The sequence below is a fragment of the Lycium barbarum genome, chromosome 1 (genome assembly GCF_019175385.1).
Source record: "Lycium barbarum isolate Lr01 chromosome 1, ASM1917538v2, whole genome shotgun sequence".
NCBI classification, from domain to species: domain Eukaryota; kingdom Viridiplantae; phylum Streptophyta; class Magnoliopsida; order Solanales; family Solanaceae; genus Lycium; species Lycium barbarum.
Window position 1 is genome coordinate 139899380 of NC_083337.1, and position 16042 is coordinate 139915421.

Sequence of the window (16042 nt, forward strand, 5' to 3'; positions counted from 1 at the left end):
CTTTTGTAGTAGAGATCACGTGATAAGATTATTGTCAGCAACTACTAAAAGGAGGAATAAAGGAAGAAAAAAGAAGCAGCAAACATGGTAAACGTTACCTCATAAGCGTAGAGTTAATTTATTTAAGGAATTAGAGATCCATAGCAGGATAAAACAATAGTGGTAAGGTTTTAAAATAATGAGAATATCTGCAGATGACACATACTGCCAGAATTATAATCAGATTTTTTTTTTTTTCATTTTCCATTGATATTTTTATACTAAGAAGACATAAAATACGTAGGTTGCATACTAGCATGGGGCAGTTCATGAACAAGAGAGGCCTGCAAAACTAGAGCTTGGTGAAAAGAAAAAACAACCCAAAGGGTTGTAATAGCCAAAGCCCACGAAGACGAGGCACTAAACCATAGAACTGCCACAAGCAACCTTACAGACGATTCAAAAGCCTGACATGACCAAACCATCACAAGCAGAACACTAACATTGAACATCATGGAAGACTGGTAAAAACTTAAAGAGACTATATTTCTGAAAAAAAGCTTCTATTGTAGCACGATTTGCTAATCGATGGAAGGGTAGAAGCTAAAAACTACTGGTAAAGGGAGCTAGGACCATATATGAGCTCTCTCCATCCAAAAACCCAGCATATGTATTCTCAGAGAAGTATGACTGGAAGAATAGGATCGGACTTCCCATTAAACGGGAGCCAAAAATCCTGATAACAGCTTCATTGTAGAAGATGCAAAAAAAGACCCAGCCATATTCACCGGAAAAAGTAGCCAGGATACTGGAACAGAAGGAGACTCGAGATGCTGGACCAAAAAAACTGCATACTGCAGCTACCAGAAGAAAGTATATCACACGGATTCTCAGTCACAACCTGCTTAGGAAAGTATATCACACCTCCAGAGTTGCTCTACAAGCACGTCAACAGTAATAGAGCTGATTCCGTGACAGTGCTGTATGTTCAATCCCTGAAGGTTCTGACCCAACTCGTGCAAGAAAGGTAAGCTTTTGTCCGATACCAAATGGCAACCGGACAGTGAGAGGACCCGCAAACTGAGCTGTACAGCACCGGCCAAAGTTGCAATCCCTGAATCGGTGATTCCACACTTTGAAACATCGAGTTCATCAAGCAACCAGCAAGATTTTGAAATTTCTAGCAAGGTTGCATCAGTAACTTGTCTGCAACCATCTATGATCAGAGACTCCAGAGTTCCCCCGTGCAGCTCAGCTATGGCTGAAACTGATTTGTCAGTAACATTGACACATCCGCTTAAATTCACCTCCACCAAACTAGCTACACAGCTCTGAACAAGAGGGAAGAGCCCCTCATCGGTTATACCAAGAAGCCCACTCAGCTCCAGATGAGTCAGTTTTGGACACAGTTTACCTACTATGGCAACGGTAGCATTGCCTACTCTAGGGCAGTTGCGAATAGCCAAAGATTGCAGCGAGTTGCAAGGAGCCACTAACGGACATGCATAGGTATAGTCTTTCACACCAAAGCAGTTCACCAGGGAAAGAGCCTTCAGTTTCTTACCACAGTTCAAAAGTATACCAAAAAACCCAGCCTGGGTAATCCTGTGGCATTCCTCTAACTGAAGGTTCTCGAGTGAGACTGAAGCTTTGACGAAAGCAACCAATCCATTATCCAAACGGACAGCGCATTTTTGGAGGCAAAACAGCTTCAGATTTGGGCAACCTTTACAGAGAGCTTCAAGACCCAAATCACTGACTCCATTGCAAGCACTTATTGTAAGGGACTTTAGCTTCTGCAAACCCTGACCATTGCCCATAACCCAGAAACCCCTCTCATTTACGCTTTGAAGACCACCAAGAGTTAAGTCAGTCATTGCAATGCCATAATGTCCAATAACAGCAAGAGAAACATCGCTGATGTTTAGTGCCTGGAGCTTTACTTTTGTTAAAGCATGACCAGCTGAAGAAAAGAGACCTGCAATTCCTTGATCCCCAATCAGTGGACAGTTTTTGACTGCAATAACCTTCAGGTTGGGGCAGTATTGACCGACAGCTAGGAGAGACTCATTCCCAATGTTTGAACAAGAATCTATTGTTAGAGAGGTCAGATTAGGGCAGTTCTTTGCGATATCCAACAAAGACTTGTCAGTAATTGCCGGGCATTGGCAAAGATCAAGCTTCTCTAACAGATGACACCCATGAGCAATCTCAGATAAGCCTTCATCACCAAGAGAAGGCACATTCCACAAGGAAAGATCTCTGAGAGAAGGGGAACCTCGAGCGACAGCCTTGAGACCAGCATCGGTCACACCACGACAAGGGTTGTTTCCTCGAATAGAGAGCTTTCCTAAACCTCCATGGCTTGCAGTTCCAATGGCAATAGCAGCAAGTCTGACATCTGTGGCTTTCTTGCCATCAAGGCGCCTGGTAAGATATCCCTCTCCTTCAATATCTTGAGTTTCAGCCTCACCTTCTACACCATTAGATTCTGAAGACACATTGGACTTGGATGCAAATGTTTCATCCCTGCGGATGCTGCTTAAAAGTGTAAGCCAGCGCTTGGAAACACAAGCACATGCACTTCTTTCTTGGCCACTGGAAAGACGTCTGAAAACCTCAAAGAGGCATTCATCAGGAAGGACTTCAATGGAAGGCTGCTTCTTCTGCTCAAAACTTTCACAAGTGGCAACAGAAGGGGCAGTGACACGAATCCTCTTGCGAGAAGGAAAATATACATCCACATTTTTCCCAATTGATGAAAATGAGTTTTTGGGTTTTGGGTATGAAGCTCCACAAGGGAAGAAAGCACCATTTCCTGGAAACCAGAAGATTGAAAACATCAGGCAAAGACCAGAAAAGAAATTACACAAACTTTTAGAGAAGTTTAGCCCACTTCACATGCAAGTCTGCTAAGATTCAGATCTAGAACAAACATGACAGCCATACATAATATACCCAAGACAAACTTATCCTTTAGATATCAAGATATACCCATCATGTTTCCTCATCACCATCATTTGAACAGATATTTACCCTCAACAAATATAGCCACAAATATGTTCTTTCTGGACTAAACACCACATAGATTTAGCAAGAGTAACATGTAAAAGGTCTGAATATTCTGATCCATCGGCCAAACAGATCTAGCTAGTCACGATTACTCTAGTCTTCCATTCATAGAAACATTTTCAACAGAGACAACTAATTTAGTTACAGAGAAATATGCACATGCTAACTTTCTTTCAATATTTACTTACCCACAAGTCTTCTTAAAGATAAAGAACACACTTAAATGATAGGGCTTCCTACACCTCTATTTTTAGAAATGACAATTTCTCATCAGCTACTCAATCAATCACAGAAACCAATTAATGCAAAATCAAGGAACCCACAAGTTTAAAAGAGATAAAATTAAGATAAAGACATGAGCTTTAAGCAAAAACATGAAAAAATCAAGAACATACCAGTATAATCAATGACTTTACACATGGGTACGGTTGAAAACCACTAGGGATGTAATATCTGCACCAAACAAGACCAAAAAGACCCTCTAGTGAGAGCAAAAAAAGACAGATTAACCAATAGAAAGATAATTAATAGAGCTTGAAATACTGTATGCATCAAAAAATTGGCAAGAAAGGGGTCATAGGGCTAAAAAAGGGTGGATGTGAATATGTGATACAAAGGTAATATATGTGTATTGAGTGGTTTCCTATGTAGTATATGTATTTTGTGAATGTGGGGTCAAAGCTTCTTGAAGAAAAAACTTTATTTTTCCCATGTATGATTGTGAAAGAGAGATGCTAGGAAAGATAGAAGAAAGGGTACATACAGATGCAATGAACCATAACTGTAGTGTTGGAAGTTATGTTCAATGTTTCTTCCAGGTATGGTCACCCTAGCTTAGTGTTCACATTTCACATAATTATGAAACAAGAATACATTTCACATGATTATGAAAAAAGAATATTCTATGAATGTCCCACTTCAACTGTTACACCAAACACTTCACATTTTATAAATGTCATGTAACTTTACCGCGTTAAGGAAGTAAATGAAAAAATATATTTGACCTGACTCTTGATAGTTCATAGTTTCACCTACTCCATTAGTTGCTAAATCACATTACTTGGTGAATAATATTTTCTCTAATTTTCATAAAATTAGACTTAAGGGTGATTCGTTACAAGTCGTGAGGTGGACCAGAATGCCAACTTACTCTAATAGTTTTCTATAGTCAGTGAACTTTTGCAAAATCTTTTTTTTCCTCATATAATAACATGATTCGATTCAATTCCTGAACTCAAATTGTATTCTTTTCAGTTACAAAACAGTTCACTTAAGAGATTGATTTTGCTAGTAATTTTACACTCTTCCATTCCTTTCAAACATGACTCTTCTAGATTAGAAATAGGTTAGTGGGTTATTTGATAGGCCAAGATAGAGAAAGGATGTCACTGGTAGTATACTTAGTATTTAATTAACCATATCAAGTGGATGCTTTGGGGGTTGGTTACGCTACCACTATTGTTAAAATTAGATATTTTAAGTTCATTAAATCACAAGTTTCATCATCCTTTAGCTGGTATTTAACATAACGCTTAGTTCAGTAAATCACAAGTTTCATTATCCATTAACTGATAACATGCAAACCACCCCCACTGCCCAAAAAAGGGAGAAGACACTTGCTGTCAAATTATGGCTTAAAGATAAAGAAAATGGCTTTTTCAGAAAGAAACCAAAAAATCACCAACAAAACTCTCTCGATTCATATTCAGTAGACATTTTAGTGGGGTCTTTGAAGGTGTTTCAAGGAACTTCAAGATTTATTAATATTTGATAATCAATTTTAATCAGAATTGGGTAATCTATCTGTGTTCCATATATTTATTCAAGCAAATATAACTAAAGTTTGCTTTTGCTGGCATACACATGATTATTTAAGACTTGAGAGAATGGGATCAATAAGTAATTGCCTAGAAATTTCTTTTTCTTTTTGCTTTCTTCATTGGCTGGACAAATCTCTACTGTCTCAATTTCCTCTACAATTCCAGCTCACCCATTTTTTTCAGTAATGCAATTTGGATCATGAACTTGTATGTTTGTATATTGAAGCAGCATATGTTTAAACTTCAATCTTCTCCTAATAGCAAGAATATGGAGAGCATTTCCAAAAACTGAAAGAGGAAAAAGATATTACACTTGAACTGAGGATGTGCTGACAAACCTGACTGGATGTATAAGCACCTAAAAACAATTTATATTTATGAGAACAGAAGATCCAATTCTCTCCCCATCAATGTATCTAATAACTACCAAGGCTCATTGTGTTTTGAGTTTTGGCCTGCCTAACATGTATAAATTACTTTTTCTTGAGAACAGTGTTTTTTTGTAACCAAAGTTCCATTTTCATCTCAATATACAGATACACATGGCTGTTTGAATTTTTTAAGTTTTGGCTTCTGTAAAACTTGCAAAACACAATTTGCAGTTGCTGAGAATGATGAATTATGTGGCCACTTAATCATAAAGCCCCTCCTGTTTCCATACAGCAACAAGAGAGTCTACCATTTCCTGATAATTAAAATGCAGAAAGTCAGCAACTAGCCACAAGAAATATGGAATGAAAAGCTATTTAAGCTAACTTGATGACTAACCGGTAGAGGGATTGCTTGAGGGAAAAGCTTATTGGTCCCTAGCAACGTCTCGTAACTTGTATCTAAACTGCAATTTGTGATGGTAGAATAGACTTGTTAAAAATGCATATGTAAAGTTTAAGTAATACAGTAGTCTGCGATAGTTGAAAGCAGTAACACGATATTACTAATTCAAAAACCAAATTGTATCAGGTTTGTGTTGAAGGAATAAGACAACCCCTAGAAAACAGTTGCCAACAAAAAAAAAAAACAAGCCAGATGGCTTGAAGTTTCAAAATTATGGCCTGCCGGCTTCTTCATTTTTCTTTCTTTCCAATGTTAATTTTTCCTTTTACTCAAAGAATCTTTATGTTTACCCTTCCAAACATGTAAGAAATTTACCTTAATTTGGGTTCTCGAACTGAAGCACACTTCTGTGGTGTTTTATTTCCGCACCATTGTTCCCTTGTTTGATTCCAAAGAAGTAGACCTGCTCCAGGTAATGTTTAATTCAGTGATAACATAAAGGTAATACAGAGAGGAGTATTAAACTGGGCTAAAATGGCAAAAACCGGCCCAAGATCATGCTTTCAAGCTTGGTTATGCACTCTCCAGTCTAAGCCTCAAATTGCGCATGGGATTTCTGCAAAGCCCATAAGCCATTTCTTCTTTTTTTTTTTTACCCCTAGATAAGTAAAGCCATAAGCCATTTCTAGCAAAATGAAAGCTTATCAAGAACCCCAACCCTTTATAAGTAAAAGAAATAACAAAAACACAATCATAGAGCTGATTTCACCAACATCAAGTGTTTATGAAATTTTAGGTCAACCCTTGGAAAATTTTTGAAGAAAAAGGAACTTTGGGAAGAAAATTCCAATACAAGGCCATTCTTTTGGCCATTCAATTGAAGCAGTTTGGCATGACCAACAAAAATTGATGCGGTCTGGCATGACCAACAAAAATTGATGCGGTCTGGCATGACCAACAAATTGATGCGGTCTGGGGCCTCTAGGTGGGTCAAAGTTCAAGGGTTGCCCTTGAAAGCTTCAAGTCAAGAAATGTACTATCAGATAATTTTTTTTCTTTTTTGGCAGTGCTCTCAGGAAAGTAAGGTTTATCTACCTTGCCTATTTGTCATCATGATTCTTGCCTCTGTATTTGCGTACAAATACTGAGACGCGGCTGATTCCATGCAGGTTTACTTGCTACTAGTAAACAATTAGGATGATTCACATCAAAATAAAAGGAGATAAAAGCATGCACTTGCCATGATTTACAAATTCCGTAGCGTTATTCGTGGTGACAGAGTTACTGTGAGGATCAAGGGCCTGATTTGATGTGCTAATTGATGAGATGCTTCTCTGGGAGGGAAATGTGCTATTCTCCATCTCGCACGCACTACTGCTCCAAAAGTCGTCTCTTAAACTAGTTTGCCTCAATCGTTTGCTCGGAACTTTTGGGCCTTTAGATGGCTTATCCGCTGAAACAACATGGGGAGAATTCATACAGCATCCAAGACAACTTCTGCTCTGTTGCAACCAGGTTTATAACCATTGAAATTGATTAGTGGAGCAAAAAGCTTCAATAAAATAGTCCCAACATAATTCAACATTCTAAGTGGAATTCATTTCAAATCCACCATGTGGTCAGAGAAAGGTGTTTCCATACAACTGTTTTGAAAGGGCACTTGAACTGCCATGGCAAGTCCATAAAGTAACTCATAATTAGAGAATAGTTGATTCAGCTGTAGATCCATTGAAAATTTAGATATATAAGCTACAAATGACCATGAAGAAACCATTAGCACACCAATCCATAGTGATATATACGCGTTAAAATCCTGGAATCCATGCTTCCTCAAATAATCACAAACATTGAAAACTTTAAAATCCAGGTGCCAAAATCAAAGGAGCTCAGAGAACTGATAACAGCTTAGAATCTGTCAGGATTGATGAGAACTAATACTTTTGCAGTCATGGAATGTTATACAAGTTCAATGCTGAAAATGGTAGGAAATCCTGAAAACTGGCCGAGGAGGATAATCTGGAAAATTATCGCTTCCCCCTTGAGCCTGCTTACTTGGATTACAAACGATGGTGGTGCTTGCCTTACTCACAACAACCCAAGATGCTTACTTTACTTGGGTTTTATGATTTGCAGTTGATGCTTTCTACGTGAAGAAGCTTATGAGTGAGTTGACACCTACTTCTCCACTGTCTTTTCTCCAGACAGTTATGATCTGTGCTTCTGGGTAATTTTGGGATCCAATGAGTCATGCCAGGAAGTATCAAACAGGCCTTAAAAAGTCGGCACAGTCAGTCATCAGAAATGGGAAGTAGTCTTTACTTGAATGCAGTAACCAGTTGCATTTTCTGGAATATCTGGCTAGACAAAACAGTAGATGTTTTTCTGGTAAAAAGGAGCATCTCTTATGTAAAATCTAGATGTTTGAAGAATTTATTTTTGTAGTGTAAAAAATGTTGTATCTGATATAGTTTCACTGATTTATGGATGTTTTGACTTTCTCTCTCCTCTCTCTTACCCCTTCTCCCCAACGGTAACTCCCACCCCCCACCCCCTCTCTCCTTCCACGGCAGTTAGCCACTCCGACCAGGTATACCTCTCTCTCTCCTCTCTTTGGCCGACGAGCACCGGTGGCAGTGTTCCGGCCAGATCTCTCCCCTCCCCTCTTCTCTTCTCTTTGCTTTTTGCTTCTTGTTTTTTTCGTTTCTGCAACCGGAAACTCCTCTCCAGTAGGTTTCCGGTCGGTTCAGCACAGGTACTCAATTTTTCCGGCAGATTCCGGCGGTGAACAGTAATTCCGGTAGTGAACAGTAATCACGGAGGCGGGCAGGTTCTTTCACCTGGAGTTGGTACCTCTAGTGGCCCATAAAAATTAAAATTCTGTCCTTTAGCCTTGTTAATATTTGGCCTGCTTTTCTTTGCCTCTTGACGTTACATTCTTCCCTTTATTCCTCTCGCTTATAGTGCTATCATTCTTGGCATAGTGGCCCGACTTGCCTATAGTTTCTTGCTACCTTGTGCTTTAGTGTTTATTCCTATTTGTTTTAGATAAATATTTGAGTAGCTTAGATTTGCCTTAGTGGCTTTAGTGAGGGATGGTAGACTAGGGTCATGTTCTTGGTCGGGGACGGGGGCTAGAGTTAGGGGTGGTAAATGGGTTCAGGGAGCGTCTAGGTTGAGAGTAGGGTCCTGGAACATTGGGACTTTGATGGGGAAGTCGATAGAGCTAGTTAAGATTCTAGTTAAGATTCTTAAGAAGAGGAGGATTAATATAGCTTGCGTCCAAGAAACCAAATGGGTAGGATCTAAAGCTAAGGATGCGGACAGGTATAAGTTATGGTTCTCGGGTAAGTCGATGTTTAGGAATGGTGTAGGCATTTTAGTAGATAGTGAGCTAAGGGACCAGGTGGTAGAGGTTAGGAGGGTAAATGATCGAATGATGGCGATTAAGTTGGTCGTGGAAGGGTTTACATTGAACATTATTAGTGCTTATGCGCCACAAGCAAGCTTGGATGAGGAGGAGAAGAGGCGTTTTTGGGAAGATTTGGATGAAGTAGTGGGAGGTATACCGCCCACCGAGAAGTTATTCATTGGAGGAGATTTCAATGAACACATTGGGTCATCTGCGGGGGTCTATAACGATGAGCATGGTGGTTTTGGCTTCGGGGATAGGAATGGAGGAGGGGTCTCACTCCTGAATTTTGCAAAAGCTTTTGGATTGGTGGTAGCCAACTCGAGTTTTCCGAAGAGGGAGCAGCACTTGGTAACCTTCCGTAGTTCGATGGCTGCGACGCAGATAGACTTTTTGCTCCTTAGAAAAGAGGATAAAGGTCTTTGTAAAGACTGCAAGGTCATTCCGAGTGACAACCTTACAACCCAGCATAAGCTCTTAGTGATCAATTTGGAGATTAAGAAGAAGAAGAAAAAGAGGGTCGTGGATGACCGGCAGAGGATCAGATGGGGGAGTCTGACTTCGTCTAGTGCCCAGGAGATGGGGGAGAGGTTGATGGCTATGGGGCCTTGGGAAAGTAGGGATGACACGAGCAGTATGTGGGATAGGACGGCCAACTGCATTAGGGAAGTAGCTAGAGATGTACTGGGGGTCTCAAGAGGTCATCGTGGTGGGCACCGAGGGGACTGGTGGTGGAATGGAGAAGTCCAAGGGAAGGTGGAAGCAAAGAAGGGGGCGTATGCGAAGTTGGTAGATAGCTAGGACAAGGAGGAAAAGCGGACGAATAGGGAAAGGTATAAGATTGCGAGAAAGGAAGCGAAGTTGGCAGTTTCGGCGGCAAAAACGGCAGCTTTTGAATGCCTATTTGCAGAACTAGAGGACAAAGGCGGGGATAAGAAGTTATTCAGGCTAGCCAAGGTAAGGGAGAGGAAGGCACGGGATCTGGATCAAGTAAAGTGTGTCAAGGACAAGGATGGCAAAGTATTGGTGGAGGATGCTCTCATTAGACGAAGATGGCAGTCATACTTCCATAAACTCTTAAACGAAGAAGGTGACAGAGACATTGTGTTGGGAGATTTGGAGTACTCTGACAGGCGTCACAATTTTGGGTATTGTAGGAGTATAAAGGTAAAGGAGGTTAAGGGAGTTGTTCGTAGGATGCTAAAGGAAGAGCGACCGGGCCTGACGAGATCCCTGGGGAGTTTTGGAAGAGTGCAGGCAGGGCAGGTTTGGAGTGGCTGAGTGGGTTGTTTAATGTCATTTTTAAGACGACGAAGATGCCCGAGGAATGGAGGTGGAGTACGATGGTTCCTTTGTACAAGAACAAGGGCGACATTCAAAGTTGCAACAACTATAGAGGTATCAAGCTGCTAAGTCACACTATGAAAGTGTGGGAAAGGGTGGTGGAGATGAGGGTGGAGGCGTGTCCATTTCAGAAAACCAGTTCGGATTCATGCCAGGGCGCTCGAGTACAGAAGCCACTCATTTTGTGAGGAGACTGGTGGAGCAGTATAGGGAGAGGAAGAGAGACTTACACATGGTTTTCATCGACTTAGAAAAGGCTTACGACAAAGTGCCAAGAAAGGTTTTATGGAGATACTTGGAGGTTAAAGGTGTACCTATGGCGTACATTAGGGCAATCAAGAACATGTATGAGGGAGCCAAGACCGGGGTTAGGACAGTAGGAGGAGACTCGGAACACTTCCCAGTGGAGATGGGGCTGCATCAGGGATCAGCTCTTAGCCCATTTTTATTTGCCTTGGTGATGGATGGTTTGACACGGCAAATTCAAGGTGAGGTGCCATGGCGCATGTTATTCGCGGATGACATAGTCCTGATTGACGAGACCCGCGATGGAGTGAATGCTAAGCTGGAGGTTTGGAGACAAACTCTGGAGTCTAAAGGGTTCAAGTTGAGTAAGACCAAGACAAAGTACATGGAGTGCAAATTCAGTGACGAGACACATGAGGCTGGCGTGGAAGTGAGGCTTGGTACTCAGGCCATCCAAAAGAAAGGAAGTTTCAAGTATCTTAGGTCTATTATACAAGGAGATGGGGATATTGACGATGATGTCACACATCGTATTGGTGCAGAGTGGATAAAATGGAGGCTCGCTTCAGGAGTGCTGTGTGATAAGAACGTGCCACCAAAGCTTAAAGGCAAGTTCTACAAAGTGGTAGTGAGACCGACTTTATTGTACGGGGCGGAGTGTTGGGCAGTCAAGAACTCGCACGTCCAGAAGATGAAAGTTGCAGAAATGAGAATGTTGCGATGGATGTGTGGGCACACCAGGCGAGATAGGATTAGGAATGTAAATATCCGAGACAAGGTGGGAGTGACATCGGTGGAGGACAATATATAGGAAGCGCGGCTGAAATGGTTTGGGCATGTGAAGAGGAGAGACACAGATGCCCCAGTGCGGAGGTGTGAGAGGTTGGCAATGGACGGTTTCAGAAGAGGTAGAGGTAGGCCGAAGAAGTATTGGGGAGAGGTGCTTAGACAGGACATGGCGCAGTTCCAGCTTACCGAGAACATGACCTTAGATAGGAGGCTATGGAGGACTCAGATTAGGGTAGAAGGCTAGTAGGTAGTCCCACGTATCCCGTCGTACTGGTAGTCGCAGTTTTGATCTTCATTTTCTTGTCCTTTGATTCGTGCAACTATATGTTATTCCTTGTACCACAATTATCGTATTTATTTGTGGTAGCTACTGCTTCTTCTTTTCTCAGACTGCTTTATCATGGCTTTTTCGCTTTCGTTAGTTTCATTTTCGTATTGCTTTGAACTGTTTGTGCTTATCTGACTTTTTCTCGTTATGTTTTCTCTTGAGCCGAGGGTCTTTCGGAAACAGTCTCTCTATCTTCCGAGATGGGGGTAAAGTCTGCGTATATTTTACCCTCCCCAGACCCCATACTGTGGGATTTCACTGGGTATGTTGTTGTTGTTGTTGATACAGTTTCACTGTTAGATCTATTCTATTCCTTCAATAGCTAGAAGGCAAACACCTTTTCTGTTGTACTCTTTTTGTACCTTCTTGGTACTCATTAATAAAATCCCCACATTATTCAAAGCGAATTAGCATTCAGCACGACGCCCTTTACTATCTTTAAGCTTCATGCACGCCAAGTCAGAAATCAAATCGACTGTATTGAACAAGTCATAATACCATAAAGGACAAAACTTGCTCTCCTTTAGGCCTATAAAAATTATGATTGCCTTATAAAGTTATGATAGAATGAAACATGGATCTAGCGGAACTGCAAATCGTGCTGTAAGGGGAGTGAAACATTGTTGAAAGGAAGACCTGAGACCCCCCAGAAAGTGGCTCCCCCATAATAATGTGAGACTATATTGATGTGGAAAGAGATCAAAACGGGCCTCAAGAATAAATTGAATAAATCTTTATGGGCCATTTTAACAATCAACAAAATCTTTATGGACCATTTGACTTTAAGCTCAAACAGAATCCTGGACCTCTATCCTGTTATTCAGCTTGCTTCTCGAGGTCTACAGCATTCACCGGGTCTTTTTTTCCGATTACTACGGATTCAGTAGGTCATTTAGATTAATAGATGATATCATAAAAAGTGAAAAAATTTCGATGTTAAGTACGACACTACAAGAAAGATGATAGAAATAATATGGCATAGCGACAGAATGTTAATTCAAATTTCTATGTTTCACCAATCTTCCAAATTTCCACATTTTCACTTTCTAAAACTTTTACTTCTTTATGGTTCTTAAATGTTCTAATTCCTTAACACTTGGTTGACAGCATGAAGTATGTGATAACTCCGATGATATTATAAATAGCAACAAACAATAATAATAGGGTACGCTCAATTATTGCTTTATCACATAGTGCACATCCAAAAGGCTATAGCATATCAAGAGCATCTGGAGCACAGATATAAAGGGATGAGATGGCACAGCATATGACAGTTCCAGCAGGTAATTTGTCGGCTAAAAAAGGTTTATAATTGATCCTTGATAAAGGACATCTTCAAGGAGTAAAAAGCTGATTTTATAGGTTACTGATCATCTATGAAAGTATTTTAACTAATCTTTTATGTTAACTAGTTCATGTTTTAACTAATCTTTAGTATCTCTCACAGAACACATTACCATAGATTTTAATGATACTTTAGATGATGCTTCATGATACTGTGTTCTTAAGTACTTACATTAAGTAAGTGGATTAGCTCATCCCTGAAAACATTTCGCCTTGTGGTTCCAAATATTAGCTAAATCACTTAAAACTTTTTTTAAAAGGTAAAACTTCAAGAGATTCATTAAAAAAACACCACCTTTCTCCAATCCCCAAATAAAGAGGGGGGGGGGGGGGGGGGGGGGGGGTAATGTGCCTTTACCGGTATCATTATGAATCTCAATACCCAAATGACTTCAAGGTAATCATCCTGAATGAGTCATCTTTGCATGAAAGGTAAAAAAAAGATTTTGCCACCAAATAATGGCTTCGAGAGAATCACTAAGTCCAATCCAGTTATGGGCTGCATCAGATAAGTTCTTATCAAAAAGCACTATTGTTGGACCTGTTACTTAAACAGATTGAACTCGATATGCTTTTTTTGATAAAGTACTGTTAATGGGATTATGGTGCTCAACAGCATATCGATTGAACTGGATATGCTGTCCCATTAACAGTACTTTAACCGGTCAGGAGCGACCTGTTTGTATAAATAATTGATTATGGGTCATTTGCAACCTAATCTATCTTAGCCACACAAAAAGACTTAAGACTAGCACCTTAAAGCTAAAAGGAGAACGGTATCCTCAAATTTATCCAGGTCTAGAAAATGAATCCTTAATCTATTCTGCACCATATTAAGACAGGACAAAAGTAACCTCTTACATTACGAAGAGCTCTGCATTTTTCCTTCAATTTTTCCATCATCGTATCAATAAGGGGTGGAAAATATTCTCCAAAATACCTCAAAACTGAACAAAAAGACTTCCTTTCAAAATACGTACTCATTTGAATCCATAAACAACACCTATTACACATGGCTACACGGAAAAAAAAAAATCACACTGTAGCTGAATAAGAGGATATTTTTCATACGTAGCTCAACAAGAAAATTACACGAGGAATGTGTTCAATCAAGAAACTCCTCAACACCAAGCAAAGCATGAAAATAAAGGAAAAAGATAAAGGAACCAGCTATTTCTGTTTTATGCGCCATTTATTGATTGCTTAGCCTATAAGCAAGTGCCTAGATCCAAATCACCAAAAAATAAAAATAAAAAAGTGAACTGCTGAAATTACATAGCTTTCCTAGTAAACTAAGAAAAGCATTCCTGAAGTATTAGTATTAAATTTACCAGTAACTCTTCACTCCTTGTCTCATTTTCTTTTATTTTCAATAATAACAAAGCTTTCCCTTTTTCTTTCCCACAGATTTAGGATTTAATTCAACGAGAACAGAATATATCCACTACTACCTTATGACCGTGATTACGATCTTAGCATAATATTATGCTAATTTTACTAAGCAGTTACAAATACTACTGAGCAGTGTAATTAGTTGTAACTGCAATTAGATGTTAGTTAAGTTGTTAAGCTTTTAGACAGTTAGCTTATACATAACTAAGTGCTGAGATGATCACTGATCGTGCAGGGACTTAGCTAGCTGCATACAGCTGGCAGATACATCTATATAAGTGAGTGTAACTTGATGTGTAAGATCAGATTTTGAGATATTTTCAATCAATTAAACAGTTCTCTCCTCTCTAGATTTGTTTTACTGTTTTTCCTTCTTTCAATTCATTCATCTCTCATGTTGATTGTTAGCTTTTCTCGTGGTATCAGAGCGGTTGATGTAGATCTGATTCTTCGCAACATTGTGAATCAAAATCGAGCCAGGTTAACCATGGGAGATGTATCAGAAACCACAAATGGAACCACTAGTGATATTGATCACAATCATCCATTGTATATTCAATCATCAAATATTCCTGGAGTGCTTTACATGAATTCGACTTACAGGACCTGAAAATTATGCATTATGGAGTAGATCCGTGAAACTAGCTTTGTTGGTGAAGAACAACCCAGGCTATGTTAGCATAAATATATGCATACACTTTCACACACACAAACACATATATATGGTTGAAACCAAGGGCAGTAGGTGTAGCCACATGTGTTATACTACATAAGCCTCCTGCCCCGCTCCGAGAACAAAAATACAATAACAACAATTACGCCTCAATCCCAAACTCAACTTGGGGTCAGATATCGCTCCATTTAAGCCTGTCTCAAGCCACACGTGTTAAATTTTAGCTCAGAAACAGATACAGGGGAAGAATCGAATTACTCACCCCATGCAAGCCAATATGCGAGACATCCAAGAGGCAACTGCTCTACACAGTGGCATTTACAAGCAATTCTCTGGAAAATTTCGTCAAAGAACCAATGATTTCAACCTTTGGACCTCCAATATGGGGAGAAAACACATGCCCCACCTGCAGTAGAAGCTCAAAATAAGTGCAAAATTAACACTTTTTGTTCAGCTATTGACAGAATATCTATCTATTATATCAATCAATCAACTAATCAGTTAGGGCCTATATGAATCCTACTGTTCTATTCAGATCAATTTTATTCTATACATCCTATAAATAGTCAATAAGATGGGTATGCAGAAAAGCAACAAAAAGATTGTCTTTTTCTTTTAATTACTCAGTCTAGTAAATTTCTTCTAAAGAAAGAAACCAAACCTGTGTGAAAAAATGCCTAACAGGTTATGGGATGTGATTTTCTTGCCCTTTCTGTAAATCTTGATCTTTTGGGCCAATAAAAAAGCAGCTGAAAAACTAAAAATGGAAAGAAAAGAGAAACTCCTGGTGGGGTTTTCAGATATTTTTAGTAAAAAAATTATGGAGACAGGAAAAGGGGGCAGTCGTGTGCTGCGAGCTGCTGGTGCGGCCA

General features: G+C 39.8%; 2 protein-coding genes across 5 annotated transcripts; both read right to left on the reverse strand.

Moving 5' to 3' along the window:
• Positions 1-205: 205 nt before the first annotated feature.
• On the reverse strand, positions 206-3899 carry LOC132639907 (EIN3-binding F-box protein 1-like). Of its 2 annotated transcripts, XM_060356299.1 has the most exons (3): positions 3815-3899; positions 3447-3504; positions 206-2797 (listed from the first exon to the last, which is right to left on the reverse strand). In XM_060356299.1, exons 2-3 carry the CDS (start codon positions 3469-3471, stop codon positions 885-887), a joined length of 1938 nt encoding a protein of 645 aa, XP_060212282.1. In that variant the 5' UTR covers positions 3472-3504; positions 3815-3899; the 3' UTR covers positions 206-884. The 2 variants fall into 2 exon arrangements, with proteins under 2 accessions (XP_060212282.1, XP_060212278.1); XM_060356295.1 differs by lacking the exon at positions 3815-3899 and having other exon boundaries at positions 3447-3790.
• A 1323-nt stretch (positions 3900-5222) lies between these two features.
• LOC132639919 (uncharacterized) lies at positions 5223-16039 on the reverse strand. Of its 3 annotated transcripts, XM_060356310.1 has the most exons (7): positions 15832-16039; positions 15433-15576; positions 13967-14052; positions 6886-7147; positions 6021-6108; positions 5640-5706; positions 5223-5556 (listed from the first exon to the last, which is right to left on the reverse strand). In XM_060356310.1, exons 3-7 carry the CDS (start codon positions 14006-14008, stop codon positions 5503-5505), a joined length of 513 nt encoding a protein of 170 aa, XP_060212293.1. In that variant the 5' UTR covers positions 14009-14052; positions 15433-15576; positions 15832-16039; the 3' UTR covers positions 5223-5502. The 3 variants fall into 3 exon arrangements, with proteins under 3 accessions (XP_060212293.1, XP_060212296.1, XP_060212288.1); XM_060356313.1 differs by lacking the exon at positions 13967-14052 and having other exon boundaries at positions 15832-16037; XM_060356305.1 differs by lacking the exon at positions 13967-14052 and having other exon boundaries at positions 6886-7142; positions 15832-16036.
• Positions 16040-16042: the final 3 nt, after the last annotated feature.